Below are 24,540 nucleotides of genomic sequence, written 5' to 3'. Positions count from 1 at the left end.
TAATACTTATCGTATTGTATTTTGTCTTATTTCTGTCTCTCTCATTTCCTATCCCCTGTATTTGTAATACTTATCGTATTGTATTTTGTCTTGTTTCTTTCTCTCTCCTTTCCTATCCCCTGTATTTGTAATCGATCGTAATCTATTTTTACCAATGTATTAATTCCTTGGCTTTGTGCTTATGTGTATATCCCTGTCAGTTTCTTTTTTTTTTGTTTTTTTCGTTTATTCTACTTAACCTCCCTTTTTTCTATTTTTGTACTGTTTCGTATGTGAAACTTATAATTTTGAAATCAATATACAATGTAAAATTGTACCTATTAACTACCGCATATGTATTGTAAGTTCCTCCCATCCTAGAATGAGTTTTGTAACTAAAACTAATAAATAAAAATAATATTAAATATATAACAAATTATCACAAGCAATAATTAGTCGACTGAAATATCAATATAAATTGAAAATATGCCCCGATTAAAAATAAATGCCACCGACGGGAATTGAACCCGTACCTTCTGATGTCCGGTCAGATGCTTTGGACCACTGAGCAACTTCGGCTTATTTCCAAGCCGCCAAATAATTCAATATGTACTAGTACTTCAATCAACAATTACTGCTTATTATATTTTTTTCACCTGTAAACAAACAACTTTATTTTTGTAGGAAAGGCTTTGTTAGTGCTAAATTTCACACTAGATGGCGTCGAGACATATTATATCTACATATTTGTTGGTGAAATATTTTGACTTGTCATATACTATTATTATTTTTTAATGATAAACAAATATTTATAAGACAAGGTTTTATGCATAGCACAAAGGATAACACATTATTATAAGCAATAATTAGTCGCCTGAAATATCAATATTACTTGAAAATATCTCCTGAGTAAAAATAAATGCCGCAGACGGGAATTGATCCGGCACCTTCTGATGTCAATAAAGTGACTTAAAACCAAGTATTTTTGTTTCATTTATTTAAAAACTTTATCCTTGCAAAATATAACTACTAGCCATTCTAGCTTGTAATGTAATATTATTTATTTTTTAATTGAAAACTGTTATTTTAAAGTGTGAAAAATTTTTATTTGGCAAAATACCCAGCTTAGAGATAACTATTATCTAGCTATTGCCATCCAATTAGGGAATGCATAAAAACTTAAACCATAAATTTGACGCGTCAATTTTAGTGTTGCATCACCAAAAAACTGGTTATTCTAATCAGAGTCTAGTAAATATTATCATATTCCGAATCAAACGCCTTTGTTGTATTCATTCTTACCGTGATATTGGGTTATTCCCCTTTTTCTTAACCGAGGGATAGTCTAACTCTATACTTTTTACAGTGTCAGGATAAAAGGAATCTATGTAGTTCGAAGAAAATATTGTAATTTTATTTAACAGCGTGTACTTGTTCAAACGTTGTAAACAAAGTTAGCCTTTTATTAGATTTGTAATAATATTTTTTGTTGGTTTTCTTTAGACTGTTATAATAGTGTTACATTTACGCGTAGCAGCTGTTTCGCCTTTCGAAGGCATTATCAAACTTTGGCCCGGCCGCAAACATTAGCTAAGTATTTATTATTAATACGCATTGTTATTACAAAGAGCTTTTGTTTGTATACAGCGTTTACTTAGTAAAGTGAAAGTTTTGGTGTTGGTGAAATATATTATCTATTGTAAAGTTAAGTTCAACCGATTTCGAATTAAACTATTTTAGGCCCGGTTCAACCGATTTCGAATTAAACTATTTTAGGCCCGGTATACCAGTCAATCCGTATTCTCGCTATGTGCAACATTCCTCGCGCAAATTTAAGCGGACTAAATCGGCCGCTTAAGCCTTTTTAAGCCGTAAAATAGTTCCCTCTTAGACACCGAGGTGTAAGCAGTGACAAATGTCAAATATGACGTTTACGTAAGTATTTACGTACTCCAATCTCACCAAAATATACTTAAATTTATACGTTAATTTTATCAGCATGGACTGTTGCATTCATCGAGCGATGTGGGATGTTGATATTGTTGATGTTATTAATTGATAATAAATCTAAAATAGACGAACAGCGTGGTAAGGTATTATACCAGCAATTTTACAACGTCAGGACAGTGTTTTTAGCGGTGTGTTTGTAAGAATAGTGCGTGAATACATAGTGCATTGCACCAAGCTGATTGAAGTGGAGAACTTTATCAAAAAATCAACTCGTAAATTAGCCCGCCAAAACATATGACATTTTGAAAGTTCGCGATCTGCCGATGACGTAGGAGCCATAGATATACCTCTCACGCAACATAGAAAAACATCTACTTTCCTCTAATACAATCATAGACAGTACGTGTAATATTGCTGATATCTAGACTTCCGACCTAAATACGAATTAGGTTCCAACCCGCACTAAGCTTCATATTCCAACAAAGCCGAGCTTTAAACCAACCGATATACCGAGTGTAAGAGAGGTGCCTAGCTATTATCCAATTTCATTCGCCATATTATATTTTAATTACTCGCTATATTATTTATTATTTCTTTTTTTTCCGATGAATTCTAAGCATACCATTTTCATTGTATATCTCCCCAGATAGGTATATAGACTAAAATGATTAAATTAGATATCTCTTGTTTTTTCTTTCAGTGTTTTCATTAATTTGTCAAACGCTATTTTATCCACTGGAATTTTAACGATTTCCTCGCTCCATTGAATGGAATGCTGTCAATTTATGGCACCGATTTTATTGGAACCATTCTACCTACATATATTTAATTTATATTGAGATCCACCGATGATTCTGAGATCAAGGTTTTTTTCTTTATAATATATTATCTTCTGCTGTGAAGCAGGTTAGGGCGACTTTAAAAAGGTTGCTTTTTTGGATTGCTTCATTTAGAAAAAATACAAATGTATTTGATCGAGCCTTAAATATCATATTTATGTATCAGGTTATCTAAATTATCTAAAGATATATTTTTTAATTATTTTTTATTTTGGCTTTCACCCATTAGGGGGTAATCTTGGCCATACACAATTAACATTTTTCTTATTAAAAAATACAATTAATTACAGAATATAATTGATTACACACCATAAACATAACATAACGTAACACAAATAAACCAAACATAACATTTACTTAACATAAACGGTACAGAGCTGGTAACAGTAGGTTATCACAAAATTATAAAAATAGAAACCTGTGTACAATATAAGTGGGCGCTTTTCGTTATTTAACCAAAGATTTTACTAAAATTAGTAATCTAAAGATATAATAGTAATTATTTCTAATTTCTAATAATGTCAATAGATGTCTCTTGACATTTAATTGATCATTAGAACAATATTAGTAGATTTCTCCTTTACCACAGTTACTAGTTTCTTCTATTTGTTACCATAGCAACCAGTTTATTCTATTTGTCATTTTAGTAGATTCCTATTTTACCATGGTAATGATAGTTCTTTTGTTTTCTGTTACATTATTTCTCTATCAATTTTCTAACTCTACAATAAACAGCTTGTGACTGCGCCCTTGTGTTATAATTATTTCACAAATAATGGAATTGGAAATTATATGGGATTGAGTGCCATATTTTACAAGTACTGTATTTATTTAAAGGAAAGCCTCAACTAAAAACTTCTCACGAATAATTTTATACGTCTTCATTACATCGTATTTGTTTATAACATTTAAAAGAACAAAACACATTTCTCTTTTTTTTTTTTTTTTTATAGTGAATACCTTACAAGAGTCCCAACTGCTCCCGTCTGGAGCCAGTGAGACTATGGCATCCCCAATTGGGGGATGTTGTGAGGCTGAAGGTAAGTGGGGAAGGGAAAGAGGAAGGTGGGGAAGTACCTGGCTATTCAGATCTAGTCACTAAACACGGCTAAAGCCATTTGGAGCAACGTTTCAATTCTGAATGGTGGTCTTACACCAGGGCGATACTGGTAGTATCTTCCACTCTGGAACGTCCCGCAAATATACTATACATTATTTTAATTAATTAATTGTGAAATAACACAAATTAATCAAATAAAATTTATTTGCGCACGCCGGGTTCGAACCCGCGACCTTCGGAATGGCAGTCCAATGCGTTACCACTGGACTATGCCGGCCGTCTGAATATAAGTAGCTATCCTCGGGAAACTAGATGAGATAAATATTTATTTTTTAATAAATATATAAACACACTCTCTGATTGAAATTTACAAAAACACAATTTTCCAAAAAAAGTAAGTTATTACAAAAATAGTGTTAGCTGGCACTATAAGGGTTAAACCTAACTTAAAATGGCTATCATTAGTTTGGTAGAATTTGGGAACCTAAAATTTTACAATAAGTAAATAAATAAAAATAATTTCTATACCACATTTGTTTTGAACATCATTTTACAAAAAAAAAATATTACGAAAATAGTGTCAGCCAATCGATGTAAAGTGGGCGATTTGCCATAAATGAATCCCCGGTATACCTTAAATCTCCCGAATAAGCCTCACTTAAAATGGCTATCATTATCGTTTGGTATTAGTAGAATACTAAAATTTTACAATAAGTTTAAACAAAATAAATAGGTACATCTAAACACCATAACTAACTTTGTTTGTCCATTAAAAGACGTTATACGTTATAAAATCAAGAATATCGACCAAATTCACGAGCACCTAAATCAACAAAACATTAAAAATAACCAAAAATCCTTGAAATACGTACGAATAAAGATACGCTTCGCTGAATCATAGATTTTCACAAAGTACAAAACATTGTTGAATTAAAATAACGCTGACTGAATTCTTTTTCACAACAACAAATAACACGAAAAGAAATCACTGTTGATATCAAGTTTAATACGGAAGATTGTACACGTTTTAAGAATTTAAATTTTTCCCACGTAACGCGCACTGATAAAAAAATCTTGATAACACGTCCATACCTAATCGATTCGGTTTCAGTCGTTTCAGTTCTCACAACAAGGTTTGCAGTGTTTAAAGTACTCTCATATGTTTAAAATAAAATAAAATAATGTCTGCTGATATCTCAGCCGGTTTCTTATGAGGCAATTCATTTTGATAACTAAATGATATCATAATTAATTATCATATGGGTTTTTTTAAAAAATTAAACTACACCATTTAAAATCGATAGATTACTCAGACAAACTTCAATTCTCCCAACTCTAAAATTTACAAAAATTGAACTATAAATATCTTGAAGTAACATTTTTAAATGCATTACCAGAAAGTATCTAATATATAAATAACATTAAAGATTTTAAACTTCACGTTAAAAAACACATATATAAACTGAATACTTGAGCATATAAATAAAAAAAATAACGAACAAAATAACACATCCGCCATACACAGAAGCCTATTTTTATTATGGTGGTTCATGATATCTATAAAAAAGGGGAAAAGATTTATTCATTTTCAGTAAATTATGTAACATTATTTTTTTTAATAGACATCAATAAACCTTCGTGTGAGTAAACATGACGAATCTGACATATAGACGCTCTGGTGAAAGACCACAATTCGGAATCGAAACGTTGCATTAAATGGCTTTAACCGTGTTTAGTGATCAAATATGAATGGCAAGGTAGGTACTTCCCAGCCTCCCTCTCCACACTTATATACTCTTACTTCCCTTCCCAACTCGCCCAATAAGGAACTACAGTGAAAAATATAATGGCTTAAACAAATTCATATGTATCAACATGTAAAAACAAATAAACGTGAGTAATGTATTTATGGTCTTCAAGACCCACAGTCGAAGGTTTTTAAACACCCTTGAATTATTTATCAGGTTCGGTCATTGATGTGTTTTTGCACTTTGGTTCAATACAATAACATCAGTGAAGAGATGCTAACAAACATGACTAGTTCAAAATACCACACGTAAGAACAGGATGTTCAAGCACAACATAGTATGACTCGGGGAATGGCGCTGTTGAATGAAATTTCTAAAACAGTGAAAATCAACATTTAATTCCTGTATACCTATCTTCCCAGATGTTTGAGAAGATTGTACTGTAAATGAGTTAATATTCTGTCTCACAGTAATTAAAAAAAATCTCTAATGTTCTTCAATATTAAAAGCGTGTAATTTGAATAAAAGATGTTTCGACTGCCGCACAAAACACAGCGCTGATTGAAAAAATATGCTTTTTGAGACCGGTCTCACTTCCATAGATTTGGTGCGATTTTGGTAGAGCCGAAAATTTAAAACTTTTAACATTATTTTAGCTAGTAAAATAAACTATAGTAATTATAAAATGTGCCGGTATTTAAGTTAGAAGGTCCATTATTGACAAAAAATATAATAAAATAATGGACTAGAGTTGCTTATTGGGTATGCCATGTTGCCATTGGATCCAGACAGCTGGCAACGTTGCAACTCTTGTGAGGTATTAAGAGCAAAAAAATATAGCGCAATGGTCAATGAATTTAATTTATTTGAGAGGTAAAACAATTTAAAAAATAAAATTACGATGTACGAGAATTGAACCCCAATCAACTGCTTGAAAAGCAATATGCTGATACTTACATAACCAACTATTGTAGGAACGGCGACATAAATTCATTATATGTAGGTACTGAAATAAAGAAGAATAATGGGACTGACAGATTACGCTATACGCATCATGGCTTGGCTTATTCAAAAACATCGCTCGCCATACAATCCCAATGAGAATGTATGGCGAGCGATATACTGAAATATGCTAAGTCGTGAAAATATAGCGCGCTTCTAGCGTGGTCTGTCACAAGCTTCATGAAAGCGAACGAAACCGAAATTATATGCTGCTAGGTATAGGAAGTAAAAAATATTAAAAAATACAAAAAATACAATAAAATGACATAATACCCGCTTTCAAAACAAACAAAATAAATGCTGTAACATAAGGAAGTATTTAGTATTTATAACATGTCAACATGTGGGATGTGCCGTGCACAAAATACCTCAATGCAAAACAGTACGATTTATCATACCGCCAACAAATTGCTTATTGGCGCTTGCACAGTACATGTACACAAATAACGCTTATCTCGTTAAATCTACACTTTAATCCGGTATATTGTTATCGAACACATAGGATAACTTAAAAATAGACTAACACCGGAATACTTTTTAATGTAATGTGTAAATTGCATAAGACGTACGTGACCTTAACTTTGCAAGGTACTTCGTATACAATTTATTCATATCGTTCATTATACATAATTTGCAAGTAGTTTGCAATGCAACAAACAATTTTAATATTTAAAAATCACGGTTATTCGACTTTTCAAATACATTATAATTGAATGAGCGTAACGAAGTACTGTTTTAACTCTGACTGCTCGAGCGTTTCGTTTTGTTTTTTTAAATTTGTTACGTTTCGTTTCCGGTTAAAGATGGCCGTTTTAATGGTTCAGTAAATATTCTTTTTTCAAATGTGATCGATCATCTAATCGTCGTGCTTATTAAATGAGTAGGTAGGTATTTAAGTACCTACTTACAAAAAATATAATTTTATTAAATAAGATAAACATAAGCATATTTTTTTGAACTACTGGTATGAAATCTTTTTGGTAAATATTCGGAATCGCTGGACAAGGATTATATGAAATATTTTTAAATAAAACCTTCTGATTTACCTTAATTACTATAAAAGGAATCTGACTGCATTTGGGATATTTTTAATTTTAGCATTTTAATTTTTAATTACGTAAATCGAAAATTCACTTTCGTTGTATGGGATGACAGCTGGAATGATTTCTGTTGATGACATTTTCTCTGGGTATTCCTGATACGAGTAGCTAGAATTTGAATCATTTCAGAATGCAAATTCTAGTTAGGTACTGTTTAGGCCAAACTCGAAAAATAAAATATTTTTATGTTACTTAAAAAACTTAAATTATTTATATTTAGGTATTATTATAATTATTGTTTTTTTTTAACCTAAACTATAGTAACCTAACCTATAATAATCAAACCTCAACTAACCTAACCTAAATCCTAACCTATATCCTAACCTAACCCATAATAATCCAACCTAACCTAACCTATAATAATCCAACCTTACCTAACCTAACCTATATCCTAATAATAATCGAACCTAACCTAAAATAATCGAACCTAACCTACAATAATCCAACCTAACCTAACCTAACCTAAATCCTAATAATAAACCAACCTAACCTATAATAATCCAACCTAACCTAACCTAACCTACAATAATCCAACCTAACCTAACCTAACCTATATCCTAATAATAATCCTACCTAACCTATAATAATCCAACCTAACCTAACCTAACCTATAATTATCAAACCTAACCTATATCCTAATAATAATCCAACCTAACCTAACCTAACCTAACCTAACCTATATCCTAATAATAATCCAACCTAACCTATAATAATCCAACCTAACCTATATCCTAATAATAATCCAACCTAACCTAACCTAACCTATATCCTAATAATAATCCAACCTAACCTAACCTAACCTATATCCTAATAATAATCCAATCTAACCTAACCTATATCCTAATAATAATCCAACCTAACCTATAATAATTCAACCTAACCTATATCCTAATAATAATCCAACCTAACCTAACCTATATCCTAATAATAATCCAACCTAACCTAACCTATATCCTTATAATAATCCAACCTAACCTAACCTAACCTAACCTATATCCTAATAATAATCCAATCTAACCTAACCTATATCCTAATAATAATCCAATCTAACCTATAATAATCGAACCTAACCTACAATAATCCAACCTAACCTAACCTAACCTATAATAATCCAACCTAACCTATATCCTAATAATAATCATACCTAACCTATAATAATCCAACCTAACCTTTAATATCCAATCTATCCTAACCTAAATCCTAATAATAAACCAAGCTAACCTATAATAATCCAACCTAACCTATAATAACATCACCTTTTTTAATTTTTCTATTTTATAAAACATACCTAAATATCTTTATTTAATTTTTCGAGTTTGGCTAAAATAGTACCTACCTAGTATTTGCACATGGTAAAAAATATAGCCACTCGTATCAGGAATACAAACAAAAGAAAATTTTATCAACAGAAACCATTCCAGCTGTCATCCCATATAACGAGAGTGAATTTTCGATTTACGTAATTAAAAATTAAATTGCTAAAATTAAAAATATCCCAAATGCAGTCAGATTCCTTTCATAGTAATTAAGGTAAATCAGAAGGTTTTATTTAAAAATATTTCATATAATCCTTGTCCAGCGATTCCGAATAATTACCATCTTTTTTACCCACTAATTTATACAATATATTAATATGGGTTTTTATGATTGTAACAAAATCGTGTTTTTTTAAGTTTCTAGAAAAACAGTAGCACTTGTGGCCATAATATTATCGAACGGAAAATAGCACCTGTGGCCATAATATTATCGAATGGAAAATGGCACTTGTGGCCATAATATTATCGAATGGAAAATGGCACTTGTGGCCGTAATATTATCGAATGGAAAATAGCACTTGGGGCCATAATACAGGGTTTTCCAATAAGAGGTGTTATTTTGAATAGCCCGCTATTTCGGTAGATTTTACTTTTGAAGCTGTAATTTTTTGACATTTGACAAGTAGAAACTACGCCATTAATAAAAATGGGACGATACATGCTTCAACAACGCATTGAAATTATTAAAATTCACTTGAGTGAATCAAATGCAAATCATCTTGAGTGATGAGGCCCATTTCTACCTCGGTGGCTTCGTCAACAAGCAAAATTGTCGCATCTGGGGATCGAAAAACCCAAGAGTTATTGTTGAAAAGCCTCTCTATCCTCAACGTGTGACTGTTTGGTGCGGTTTATGGTCCGGCGGAGTCATTGGCCCTTACTTTTTCGAAAACGAGGCTGGAGCAACAGTTACGGTGAATGGATTGTGCTGATTCGATCGAGAGATGATTAATGATTTTTTATGGCCGGAATTAGATGATATTGATCAGGACAACGTTTAGTTTCAACAAAACGGCGCTACGTGCCACACAAGCAATGAAACCATTGATCTTTTACGATTGAATATCAAAATAACATCTCTTATTGGAAAACCCTGTAATATCGAACGGAAAATAGCACCTGTGGTCATAATATTATCGAATGGAAAATAGCACCAGTGGCCATAATACTATCGAATGGAAAATAACATCACGTTTTAGCACAATCTTCTTTACATTTTATGGTTGGGGGCTCTGTATGAAAAATGAGAGCTTTAAATATATTTTTGTAACTGGTTAAAACAGTGACAAAACAGATAATGATAAAATAATAGGTTATGTCAGGTCAACATATAAATCAGATTTTAAATTTTTCTTCACTTTCCTTCAACGTTCTGTTTTGTTATCAAACCGTTTTATCGGACGGCACGTGGCATCCGTTTGCCAACAAATCCCAGTAAAATTCTCGTATTCCCCACCAAATTATTGAAATAACACATAGTTTCAACTTATTTATTGTAAACAATTACTATTTACGCACGCCGGGGAGATGAAAAAATGCATTTTAATTCATATAGGTATGATAAAAACTTTTATTAGCGGAATTTACCGTCTAAGTTTACGCCTTGTAAAATCTTGTTAGCATAATGTGACATTTGCCGGAAGTATGAATCGTATAAATTAGTTAAGTTATTTGCATAACCAGGGGTTGAAGGCGGGCAAAGGTACTGTTTACTAACCCAGTTAATTAACATTACTTTTATTACAAATAATATAACCGAAGAACCAAATATTTTGTATTAAATATAAACTAGGTTATTGGGTTCTCAGTTTGGGTTTATTTTAAAACAAAACCTATCTAAAGAACGTAGCTTACATTTTTAAAGTATGGTATTAGATTGGGTTTAAATAATATATATGGTAAAATTTTGTAACTGGACATTTGACTGAATATTTTACTGAAAAAAAAAACTAACCTTACAAAGCGCACTACAATAATAATAGCCTCTCAGTGAACAAATATTTTTAAGATTAACGAAATAACTATTGAAATGCAGTATTTTCCGTACATAAATAGGGTATTTTATAGATGTCTTTTAGTAATCAAGTCGAATCAAAGTGTTCTTTACATAAACATTCTCAGCGTGCCTAGTTACTCTAAAACTTTACCAAAAATAAAATAAACGACTTAACTTTTTTATTCAAGATTCTAAACTCTAAATTCGACTGTTGCGAACTTCTGCAATCATAAACTTACGAATAGCTTCAATAACAACACGACAAAATACACTATTCCACTGTAACACACATAAGCGCAATTACATTGCGAACTCCCCAATACAACGGTTTCACACTACGGGAAATCAATACTTAGGTGATGTCGATATATTTAATATTAACTTTGCGAATTTTGTGGATTACGTAAAAGACTTATTTCAACACTATTCTTAAATGGAAGTTATATTTTTTTAAACCTGTCAAATCGCTGTATTTTTTAATTTATGTTCTTGTTATTTTTAATTTTGTTTCTTGCATATATTATTTTTTTATGTAATTTTATTTTTATTCTTTCTTTGTCATGTTTTAAAACTGTCTGTCATCAAAATTGTACCACCTACATGTAAAATCCCTCTGGGCGTTAAATAAATAAAATAAATATTGTAATTGTGAAAAACTTATTTCTAAAAGTATGAAAGGTGCTGATTACGCCGAGCGTATAAAAGAGTATGTCTGCTTTTACCTCGTCTTTTTACCATTCATCTTCCATATATTAACTTGTATCGCAAATCACAATGCGACCATAAACAGTATAAATATTATCTGTATAATATGTATATTGTCTGTACAATCGAATTGTTAAAATCCCACTCTCATTCAAAAATCAAAACAACATTATGACATTTAAATCTCAAATCAAAAGCTGGGTACAAAACATAAATAATATACTGACACCAAATACAGACTGAAACCGACATCACTTAACTGCACAAAAAATAATAAGAAAAAATACACAACACAATAAATTTATAATTACATACTTAATTTTATCCATTCCATAACATTGAATAATATATAAATGAAATCCTCAGCACGGGAGATCCCGGTGAGAATATCATTATCTCCATTTGTAACAAAAGGGAAGATAATGACAGACTTATTATCATTATATTCTACCCATCATTAATAATTCACTTGATAATCCAGTAATTTTCTATAAGCAGAAGTTACTACTGTAATCAAGTTGAAACGAGTTGTTATTTCAATAATTCGTGCGTATTAAGATTGAAGCGAAATACGAGAATTTTACTAAAATGATTTGAAACTAACCTGAATGAAATGCATATCAGGATAGATGTGTCTTGATTTGGTGTTCCTGTCACTGCATTTAGCCTTACAAGTCCTGTTGCAGCTACATGGACAAGGCAAGATAGGGCTGCGAGAGATCCGAGGCTCTGACAAGCCGTACTTCAGGTCGTATTCCGTGTTTCTCAGTCCCATAATGTCCACATCATGGGGCCGTTCCTCACGACCAGGAATATCCTTGCAAGTTTCAACCCTGATTTCGCAATCGTTCTTTATAACGTCTTCCGAAAAGGATTCGGTTTTTCGTTCCATTTACACTATTTTTATCTTCTGTTTTGATGTTTTCTTAGATTTTCTAAGATTTGCAGTATCTCCTTTCTTTCTGTTATTATTGTTTTTTTTTCTAAATTAGGTGGTGACAAATTCGCGTGAGTAAAAAATACAAAGTCACGTAAATTTGTTTATGTTACGATTCCATTAGTGTGAATTTGAAATAACTCATTTAGGTAGGAATGAATAAAAAAAAAAATTTTTTTTTTTTTTTTTAAATTTTAATTTTGGTGTTTTTCCTGTGATATATTTAGAATAACAGAATGACGCATTTCCCATAATAACATTTATTTATTAGTTAGTTCATTTTTTGTTTTATAAAACTCTTATAATAATCGCAATATTGAACATTTTTCATTTTCATTGGGAAATAATTGATATAGAGTTGGTCGGTGGCTGAGTTGTCATCGCGTTTGGGTTCCACCCAGGCGTAGTGTGTTCAATTTCTCGGATGGATAAGTCCTCCATCACAACACATGCAAAATTTTCCGCGTGGTGGTAGGATATTTTCAAATATTGTCAGGTTATTCGTAATCCGGAAAAGTTTGCCTTTCTTTGAAAAAAAAATGAATTCCAATATGTATTACTTTTCCACCTTTCAATATTTCGATTTAAAGTTGAGCCCCATGAAGACTCTGCTTGTGTCTTATTCATTTAATTATTAATAAGTTTTATAATTACTTTTGTTGTTTTATTTTGTTTTTTTTTTTTTACTTTAAAAAAATATATATATATATTGTTTGTTTTTTGTTTAAGTTATATTTTTTTAATTGTGTTTTGAATTCTTAAGTTATTATTATTGAATCTTGTAAAGACAACGGTAAAGAATTTAAAGAAAATTAGTTAAAGGATACCTATTTTATTTGTGACTTGACATTTTAAATAAATAAAATTACTTGGTTTTAAGTCACTTTATTGATAAATTTTATTGTTTGCCGGTTTCGGTACCTCCGTACCATCATCATGACTGTTAATTATTAATAATTTTTATAACTGTCCTGATGATGGTGCGGAGGTACAGAAACCGGTAGACAATACAAATCAATAAAGTGACTTAAAATCAAGTATTTTCATTTAATTTATTTATATTATATTTATAGCATGAAATAATTTTATTCCTCATTAAAGAATAGTAGTTCGGTTGACCTAAAGTTTATATGTATAAATATCGGAATCGGTAACATGTATTTTATTCCTCATTCTGTTCTGTTGACCTAATTTTTTTAAATTTTATTTTTTTATTATTTTGTAAAATTATTAACATCAACACAGGCTTGTCCTAGTGAGGTTAAAAATTCTAATCTAAAAAAATTATAAAATTGAAGAAACGATAAATAAATAAATAAAATAAATGTCTATATAAGTATCAGAATCGCTAACATGTATTTTATTCCTCATTAGAGAATTGTAATTCTGTTGACCTAAAGTTTATATAAGTATCGGAATCGGTAACGTGTATTTTATTCCTCATTAAAGAATTGTAGTTTTGTTGACCTAAAGTTTATATAAGTATCGGAATCGGTAACATGTATCTTCGGCTGAGATTTATTGTGTTTCTGAAAAGTGTTATTTTATTTAAAATATCATTTTATCATACAGTGAGCCATATAATTGGTTTTGTCGTAAAATTTGCACAACTTGTCTACCTTCAATTTCTAGGCATCACCATAAAGCTCGAAATCCCTTTTCCATCATAAGCTATCGAGGTTTGAAAGATAAAAGACGCTACAATTTTGGTTCCATTTATTTCAATGTATTCTTGTTTTTCTGTTTGTTAAAATTTTGATAAAAAAGTGCTCAAAAGATACTAGAATATTTATGAATTTAGGTAATATGTGTATGATTTTAAAAAATCTAATCATTTTCATGATTAAACGGATCTTGAACCGCAAACATAATCATCTAATCTGGGATATCATAAGTTCCCAACATTCCATGTAATGAATATTTATCTGTCTCCCAAGAGAGCTGTGTGTGGTTTTAGGCAAATTGTTTCATTTAATTAGTGTCTGTAATGTAAATTGTGTGTAATGTGCTTCGGCGGTACAAAGCGCTTAGCATACTCGTTTTATGGACGTGATTCATCACATATATGTCAGTAAATTATTCAAAAAATTTAAATAAACGTACATTTTTTTTTAATCCGAGTAACACAAAATTTAGAACGTAGATTATAATGTAGGGTTATGATTTATTCCAGAAATTGACATTTTTATAACAACAAGAAAAATGACAAAACAACTTTTTGTTACGTTTTTTATTTTTTTATTGCGCGATTTCAAAAAAACTTTTACAAGCAATTATTTTGCTTAAGAAAGTGTTACAAAATAAAAAGCACAAACATTAGATTATTATAAAATATGACGTAGAATCAGCCCCAAACGGTGTACACAAATTTTCGTCCCTCTAATTTATCAACTGCGTTTGATGTTGACGTGAAAAATATTCAGTTGGACTATGGCGCTTTTGGTACCTACTTGTTTTTTTTTGCTTTGTACCATCTTGGCATGGCATTCGAAACCATTTAAACGACCGCAATTTTGTTATGTCTTGACACGTATACGTTTCCATGCGTATACGTTTCAATACGTATTCGTCTTGATACGCTTATGTCCCATCCGTTTAAATTTCCCCCGGGGCGAGCTTAACCGACTTCATTTTAGAACGTCGAATTCATTTACAGAAATGTCATTTTCCATTGATTGGTAGCTTGTCGTGATATTGCAGTAGATAAATAATGATTTATTAAATCAACGCCACGTTCAAGTATGCCATTATTAGTTGGCAATTGTCTGTTTTATAGTTTGTTCAAAGACAAATCAATATAAAACTATAAGTTTGTAAAGCTAGGAAGGACTAGTGCTGTTGCAACGTAAAGTCATAATTATATTTTAATGGCGTCCATTGTGCTACGGCAGTCCATTGAATGCGTAATCTTTGTAAGTAATACGATTTGAACTAGTATGCAATTTAATAAATTGTACTTAGTTACCCACAGTAAAATAATATTTATTTAAAGTGTATAACTAAATAACATGTTTATCTAGGTAAATAGATGAGCAAGTCGTAGAGGAGCACATAGATAAATTGCCAATAGCCTCGATATTTTTTTCCGGAAAATCATTTTTTTCATGAAATATAATTAATAAAATTTTCAAGGTGTTTGCAATAGTTCCCTTTGTCATTTAATATTGGCGGCTGAATTTAAAAAATAAAATATTGAAAATCTGAAACAAATATTGATAATTTACTGTTGCAGTAATATTTTTTTTTGTCATACGAAGATTTTCAGCAGATCTGAAGAATTTTAACAATTAATGAAAAAAAAATTATGATAAAATATAATATCTTTTTCTTGAACCACTCAAAAATGAGTAATGCTGATTTCTTAAAATCAGGTTGAAAAAGGTCGTTCTCTGTAAAATTTTTATTACATCTGTGTTGGGGAAACAGTTTTACTATTTTATATAAATAATTACATTTTACATGTTGAATTAGCCAGTGAAGTTTTCACATAAAATTCATGTTACATACAAAAAAAAACATAAATAAAGAGAAAAACATAAAAAAACAACTTAATGAAAATAACTAAGATATCTTAGGTATCTTACACACCTTAATAAAAATAACTTAGATATCTTACACACCTTAATGAAAATAACTGAGATATCTTAGATATCTTACACACCTTAGTGAAAATAACTGAGATATCTTAGGTATCTTACACACCTTAATGAAAATAACTTAGATATCTTACACACCTTAGTAAAAATAACTGCGATATCTTTGATATATTACACATCTTAATGAAAATAACTTAGATATCTTAGATATCTTACACACCTTAGTGAAAATAACTGAGATATCTTAGATATCTTACACACCTTAATGAAAATAATTGAGATATCTTAGGTATCTTACATACCTTAATGAAAATAACTTAGATATCTTACACACCTTAATGAAAATAACTGAGATATCTTAGATATCTTACACACCTTAATGAAAATAATTGAGATATCTTAGGTATATTACACACCTTAATGAAAATAACTTAGATATCTTACACACCTTAGTGAAAATAACTGAGATATCTTAGATATCTTACACACCTTAATGAAAATAATTGAGATATCTTAGGTATCTTACACACCTTAATGAAAATAACTTAGATATCTTACACACCTTAGTGAAAATAACTGAGATATCTTAGATATCTTACACACCTTAATGAAAATAATTGAGATATCTTAGGTATCTTACACACCTTAATGAAAATAACTTAGATATCTTACACACCTTAATGAAAATAACTGAGATATCTTAGATATCTTACACATCTTAATGAAAATAACTTAGATATCTTAGATATATTACACACCTTAATGAAAATAACTTAGATATCTTAGATATATTACACACCTTAATGAAAATAACTTAGATATCTTAGATATCTTACACACCTTAATGAAACTAACTGAGATATCTTACACATCCTATGTCGGAACACGTGTTCATGCACCTACATTTGAACACGTATTCCGACATCGCGATTAAACATTCCCTTTTTACTAAAAGTTTAACAGGAAACTTATCAATCTAGTACCGGATTACGAATAATTTGAAGATATTCTTAATAAAAAGTTCTCAGTGTCCCATTGATAACTACTCAATAAGTCGACGATAGAATTTCATTTGATTTATTTGCTTCTATTACCATTTGAATCTGAAATTATCTTTTTATTATTATTATATCATATAATCTTAACGGTTCCATGATAACTCAACACAGTGACAATTCAACACACTTTTAAAAAGTGATATAAAGTCATTAGAATCGATGATTTTTTTTTTTAACCTAACCTAACCTAACCTACATAACTCAGTTCCTAATGTTTTTGTTTCATCACTTTCCATGACTTTATATAACTTTTTAAAGATGTGATGAATTTTCATTGTTATGATTTATCCGGTTACCAATCTTAACACGAAATCAAATCATTTAATCGGTATCTAGTACACAACAGTGCCACTGACCTTTCTAACGTTATAGTTATTATATGAATGAAATAAAAAAAGTGGCTTTAATGGAGTTGTTATAATAATTTAATTCACTCGCTTTCTCTTTGATATCTGTGTAACCACATATGGCAGACAGTTACGTGTTATTCGCAACGATTATTGAAACTGCTAATAACGTATTGCTAGAATAAATCTTTCAAAATTAGGTAACATTATTTTTAGCATGTAGGTAACGTCACCTACCTCAATTACCTTTGTACTATCCAAACTAACCTAACAACAAAATCAATCCCAACATCGATTCTTACATTTTATGTATAATGATACGGAAATACCACCCAAAATACTCTAACCTAAGCTAAATCAAACATTTAAAAATTATTCGTTTAATAAATATGCATTTGAAAATGCATAGATTCTTACATATTAGGTACAATGATACGGAAATACTACCTAACCTAAGCTAAACCAAACATTTTAAAATGATTCGTTTAATAAATATTCATTTGAAAATGCATAGAATCTTACATATTAGGTAAAATGCTTTGGAAATACCTGACCGAAGCTAAACCAAACATTTCAAAATGATTCGTTTAGTATAATATGTGCATTTGAAAACGCGAATAATTATAAATAGAACGGTACCTAAATGAAAGCTGGTCATTCATCCAAAACAACAAAAAAATGGACCAAAACAAATCGACTCAAGCGAACAAGTACGGCGTAACATGTAATGTTTACATACATTACGCGGCCCTTACATAAAGTGTCAGATCAGTGAATATCTGGTGCAAGGACGGGGAAGCGAATGATTAGGTCCAGTTGCGCGGTGGACGTTTCGTGCCTACGATTCGGAGTTGTGCTGTGCGCGCGCCCGCCACGCCCTTCCCGCGTTTCCCGCTCACCCTCCGCCCTCACCCCGCCCAGCCCGCCCAGTCCGCCCAGCCTAAATTAGACGCCAACACAAATATCACTGCACCCAACCTGTCTCTATTCCCACAATTAATGCCAACTCTCAGTCACAGTGGTCCCGAATGTCATCTTGCTATAAACTCAAGCTCCAGACATCCCCCCTCAAAATAAATTAATTAATATAAATGCATACCGCTGATAGCTCCTTTAATAACTTCTCCCTCATTCACATAAACGACGCTTGGAATAGATGGAGAAGCTGCAAGGGAGTTCTCGGCGGCAGCGCCATATAAACACAATTAAGTTTTGGCGTTGTTGAGAGGCTGCTCCGCGAAGCGCGCAAAGTAAATATTATGTTTTGTAAATAAGGGTAAAGGACTCACTTGCATGTGCGGTTTTTCTTCAGTACCGGGCATGATGCTTTCAGTGAGGTCTGTGTCGGTAGCGAAAGAGCTGTGGCACTCAATACTCTGTACTCACGAGCGAGGGAAAATAATATATCGTCAGAGAGAACTTTCCGGGAGAAATTGAGAGGAATGTGACTGAATGCCGGGAGCGCGGATAGCGGAATGCGCTCAGTCGCCGTCCCGCCGTACTCGCCGCCTAAGCAAGTACCGATAGCATACTTCAGTGTGTGTGTTCACTGTGTACCCATGCATATTATACCCACACACACTCGTAAATACTTCCTACAGCCCCACACCAACACAGTGACAGAGGGTCTTCGCATACACACGCGGCTCAGTTTCCCGCTCTAAGGACTGGACGCCGGAAGGAAGTGTTGTTCTCTCTGGCATCCTTTAGAGGTGACTTCTACGTTTTCCTCGCCTTATCCTCAATCAATACGCGCGCATTGCTAAACAAATCGAATGAAAACATACTCCCGACAGTGGAAATGATTTCTAACAACCCTTATTTAAGTTAAGGATCTATTCTATCTATTAAGTATAGAAATAGTTAAAACAATGAAATTATTTCAAAGGAATTGTGTGGAAAGAACAATAAATATCCTGCAGTATTTTAGGAATGAAATATAATTAAGCGAAAATAGTTTAATTTCCACTATATTGCTCTAAACGTATTAAAGAAAATGGTAACCTAAGCCGGAAAAGATAAATGATCACCAAGTCAAATACAATAATATTTGATTTCCCTGACTTAGAGCCAGAATATTGTACCTACAATATTGGTCGAAAATAAGTTAAGTATAGAAATGTACAATCAATAGTCTACACTTTTATATGTTTTAATATTGTATCTCCTAAACCTACCGCTCCAATAATATAGACATATTAAAATAAATTGTAAATCCACTATTATTTTAGGAGCAAGAATATTGTATCTCCATAACCATATATTTTATTTTTATGCTAAGCGTAAATCCATGTCAAAACAACAGATACAGATACTATAATATGCATGGAAATAAAAACATATTTTTAAATCACAAAATTTTATTGTTCAAGGCTTTCAATTTTAATTTTCACAAAATTGTAATTTACGGAGATGATGATGTACTACATATTTTTATTTTTGTACATTAATTACAACAAATATTTTGTTAATATTAAATTTAACTTATTTCTAAAAATAGTTTTTGCTTATATATTTATTAAGTTTAAAAACACATTTTTTTATTAATTTCATTTTAGCTATTTTTTACAAATGGATAATTTATTATAACTTTCATAACCATATTATTACATTTTTGTTATTTGTTACACTTTATTTTTATATATAATATGGCTCCTACAATCCAGCTTGAATCTATCAATTGGTGCAGACTTTATAGTTAGGGTAGCAATTATAATATTCATTCCTTGGTATAGTATAACTAAGCTTTATTGAATCTATCAATTGGTGCAGACTTTATAGTTACAGCAGCAATTATAATATTCATTCCTTTGTATAGTATATTCAAGCTGGATTGAATCTATCAATTGGTGCAGACTTTATAGTTACAGCAGCAATTAAAATATTCATTCCTTGGTATAGTATATTCAAGCTGGATTGAATTTACCAATTGGTGCAGACTTTATAGTTAAGGCAGCAATTATAATATTTATCCCCTGGCATAGTATAACCAAGCTGGATTGAATTTACGAATATTAATTGGTGCAGACTTTATAGTTACGGCAGCAATTATAATATTCATCCCTTGGCATAGTATAACCAAGCTGGATTGAATCTACGAATATTAATTGGTGCAGACTTTATAGTTACGGCAGCAATTATAATATTCATCCCTTGGCATAGTATATTCAAGCTGGATTGAATCTATCAATTGGTGCAGACTTTATAGTTAAGGCAGCAATTATAATATTCATCCCTTGGCATAGTATAACCAAGCAGGATTGAATCTACGAATATTAATTGGTGCAGACTTTATAGTTACGGCAGCAATTATAATGTTTTATTCCTTGGTATAACTGTTTTGTGTATTGGCTTTGTCCTTTTTTGGTGGCCTAATTTCATTGCACGTTCTTATGTTATGTATATGAATATTCTTGTTGTGTGTAATTTTTTTTGAGAAGCATTTTCAAACGGAGAAAAATTTGTACTGCTAAATTATTAAGAATCTCTTATTGAGAAATTATTGGTAATTCGGTTAAAAACGAGATTGTGGGCCGTTTCCTAATAACTTTTAGTAAATTCCTAATATATATATATATATTTTTTTTTTTTATTGCCGGTAACCCGGGCGTTTATTGACATCAATATTTGTTTACAAATTATGTGCGCTACCCGACTCACTAGACAATTTCTGTTCTGAGCCGGGTAGCAGAAATATATCGGAACACATGTTCATGCACCTGCATTTGCCTTGAGAATATATAAAATGACGAAATGACAAAATATTAGGATTTTTATAAAAAAATACGATAATAACTAACCGAAAATTATGAAAATATTTAATAAAACACGACTCGTTTGAAATAGAGCAAATGCTTGCATTTAAAGATACACTGTGATTTTTTCATGCCTATAACATATTAAATAACAGAACAAAACGTGTTTTTAATGATTTTCGGAGCTTTTAATTTCCCGTTTCGGCAAAACAAATGTATGGATATTATCTTAAAAAATAACATATACTTATTTTGAAACTTAAAAACTTTAGTTTTTTATTGTTCTTTAAAGTTTCTTCCCCCTTAAACTACAACTTAGCAGTTTTTCAAGATGATGTAAATGTTCAATTACAATGTAAACAAGTATACATGAAGACCCCAAGGCAAGAAGTTGTTAACTTACATTTTCGTAAAAAATGAGTTAGAATGCTCTCTAAACTAATTCGCATACGCTCTTTCCAATGAACCATGCCAGAGCTTAAAAACGGCAAGAACATGTTTAAATCAATGTGATGAACATGTTAACTACGTGTTTCTGTGACATTAAGTTGATAAAATCAGGGCAAGAACTTGTTAACTACTAAGTTAGCAAGTTCTTGCCGTAATTCTGTAATTAACAACTTCTTCCCATCTACATTGGTTTAGATTTCTATGGTTAACATGTTATTCACTCACTTTAACGTTTACTTTGGTGGTTTTAAAAAGTTTTGCAGTGCGTGTTTTTTATTTAAAAATCATCGAAAATGAGTTCCAGAGGTGAAAAAATGGTGAAGATGTGTCAAAAATTGATCAGGAAATCAGGTAAGCTGTATAAAACATTATTTTTCATCTTAATTTATCCTTAAAGTAGTTTGAAAATGGGTGAATAATTTTTGTTTTGGTGTTTTTCTGTCTAAAAGTCAACAATTTTTTATTGTAATGCTTATTAATTTGTTTCAGGAAGTGTTCAAGAGTCCACTAATTTAGTACAACCTGAGAAGCATTTAGAAATACCTCAAAATAATGTAATTTTAATGGATGGTAAATGCAAAAAAAAAAGTTTTACTCTGTGACTCTGAATATTCTTTTATATTTTCTTATGTTTTAATTTCCTTCATTAATGCTTTACAATATTTCGTTTCAGAAAGTGTTCAAGACTCTTTGACTGGTGTTGAGTTTGGAATATTATTAGGAATATCTCAATATGATGTCATGTTAATGGTAGGTATACTTAAACATACTTTATTGTGACACTAAATTCTTTTGAACATTGAACTAAAAATGATTATTTTATTGTACTTTGTATTTTCAGAAGATAATCAGAGTATTTTTTTTTTGTTTTTAATGAGTTTTATTAATTCACAATGTACATTTGTTACGTATAAATTTTTATAAAATTAGCGACCGGTTTCGACACGTCCGTGTCATTAACTAGCTATTTTAAAACTAAATTTTTAAGTGCAGAAATATGTGAATTAATAAAACTAATTAAAAACAAAAAATGTCTAGAAATTGTTACATAGTGAATGCCAAAGAAATACAAAAAAATAATCAGAGTAGTCTAGAGTATATCGCTACTACCACTGGTACAGGAGATATAATTTTGGAATAGGTACAACAAGATGAGATACTCAATACTTTAAATCAAACTGGTGAGTTTGATTTAAAGTATTGAGTAAATTGTACCTCGCATCCGATTTGTCAATCCCAAAACTGTATGAGCTCTATAATATGTTTTGTGGAGAAAAAGAGTATGCCCCTGTTTCGCTGAATCGTTACACTAGAATCTTTACAGAGGATTTCAACTTGTCGTTTGGTGTGCCTAAGACAGACTTGTGGGACTTGCGTTAGCAAAAACATGATAAGAAAAAGGCATCTGAATGCGATGAAACTTGTTTCATCACATTTGATTTGGAAAAGACGCTACCTCTCCCAAAGATATCCACAAAGTGGCTTTCTATTTAAGAAAACTGTGGCTCTATAATTTGGGAGTACATTGTGTGACAAAGGAGTTAAATAGGTCATATTTCCATGTTTGGAGTGAAAACGAAGGGGGCAGAAGGAGCGAGGAAATTGCCAGTTGTTTAATGGCCTTTGTCAACACCATGCAACTTCAGAGCAACAAGTCTCACCTTATTGCTTGGAGTGACTCTTGTGCCGGTCAAAATATAATTTATTATGTTCTGGCAATATTTAATTCTAGCAAAAAAATTCAAAATAATTGACCATAAATTTCCTGAGGTTGGTCACTCATATATGGACTCTGATAGAGATTTTGCATTGGTAGTAAAAAAATTAATAGATGCCAGTCCGTTCAATCAGTGGACCAATATGTAAATTTAATGATGTCGGCTAACACAAAAAATATACCCATCGTGACAATGATGGCTAATAAGTTTGTTAATATTAAAGAATTAGGGCAGCAATTGAACTTTATACACAATACAAAAAACACTATCGGAAAAAAGGTTAACTTTCAAAAAGGAATTCGCTGGATAAGAGTGGAGGAATTCGGGATTTATAAATATCGCGAATCACTCTCCGAAGAAGAGCCTTGGAAAGAAGTGGATCTTAAAAAAAAGGTGTGAAACATTATCTTTCCCGCCAATGCTGTCATCAAAAGTGAGAGATAACAAAGAAATCGATGCGGCCAAATGAAATGATATCCAAAAATTGTTGCCATACCTGGATGAGGTTTTTCGTGGATTTTTAAGTCTCAAAAAAAAATTGACACATGCTCTGCTACCTTTTCTTTTCAATAATAATTATTATTTAGTTACTTTATATAAAAAAATGTATAATTTGTTTGATTAAATAAAACAACAAGAATTTAACATGTTCTTGCCTTTCAATTCTGTATCTTCCTCACCTATCCCTGAAGATGGCATGAACATGTTAACTACATTTTTTTGTAGAAAACATGTTTATTTTAACTTTTAGACTGCAAAACTACTTAATATTACTAGATGTAATGTAAATTTGGTTTGTTTACTACACCATGAAGGATCAGTACATTGTATATGACATTCAAATAAAAAATTATAAGGCAAAACGCAAAAGTCTAAATATCTCAGAATGCCTTCAATGTAAGTTAACAACTTCTTGCCTTGGGGTCTTCACATAATATTACTACAAATTATAAATATAAATGATGTTTTTGCTACATATTAGAT

At 31.1% G+C, this 24,540-nt stretch overlaps 1 protein-coding gene across 6 annotated transcripts in view; it reads right to left on the bottom strand.

The window, feature by feature from the left end:
- LOC149426880 (uncharacterized protein ZK1073.1) overlaps window positions 1-24,540 on the bottom strand; it is a 102,759-nt gene that overhangs the window by 43,276 nt on the left and 34,943 nt on the right. For 2 of the 6 annotated variants that reach the window (XM_089633916.1, XM_089633924.1), the window contains exon 1: window positions 18,923-19,121. The exons of the other annotated variants lie outside the window; for them this stretch is intronic. In XM_089633916.1, coding sequence (XP_089490042.1) covers window positions 18,923-18,955 — 33 coding nt within the window. In that variant the 5' untranslated portion in view covers window positions 18,956-19,121. Of the gene's footprint in view, window positions 1-18,922; window positions 19,122-24,540 lie in introns of those variants that run through there. 6 annotated transcript variants of the gene reach the window in all.

This window comes from Hesperophylax consimilis, chromosome 1 (assembly GCF_061612785.1).
Source record: "Hesperophylax consimilis isolate HC1 chromosome 1, BYU_Hcon_1.0, whole genome shotgun sequence".
NCBI classification, from domain to species: domain Eukaryota; kingdom Metazoa; phylum Arthropoda; class Insecta; order Trichoptera; family Limnephilidae; genus Hesperophylax; species Hesperophylax consimilis.
This window is presented reverse-complemented; position numbering and strand designations above follow the sequence as displayed.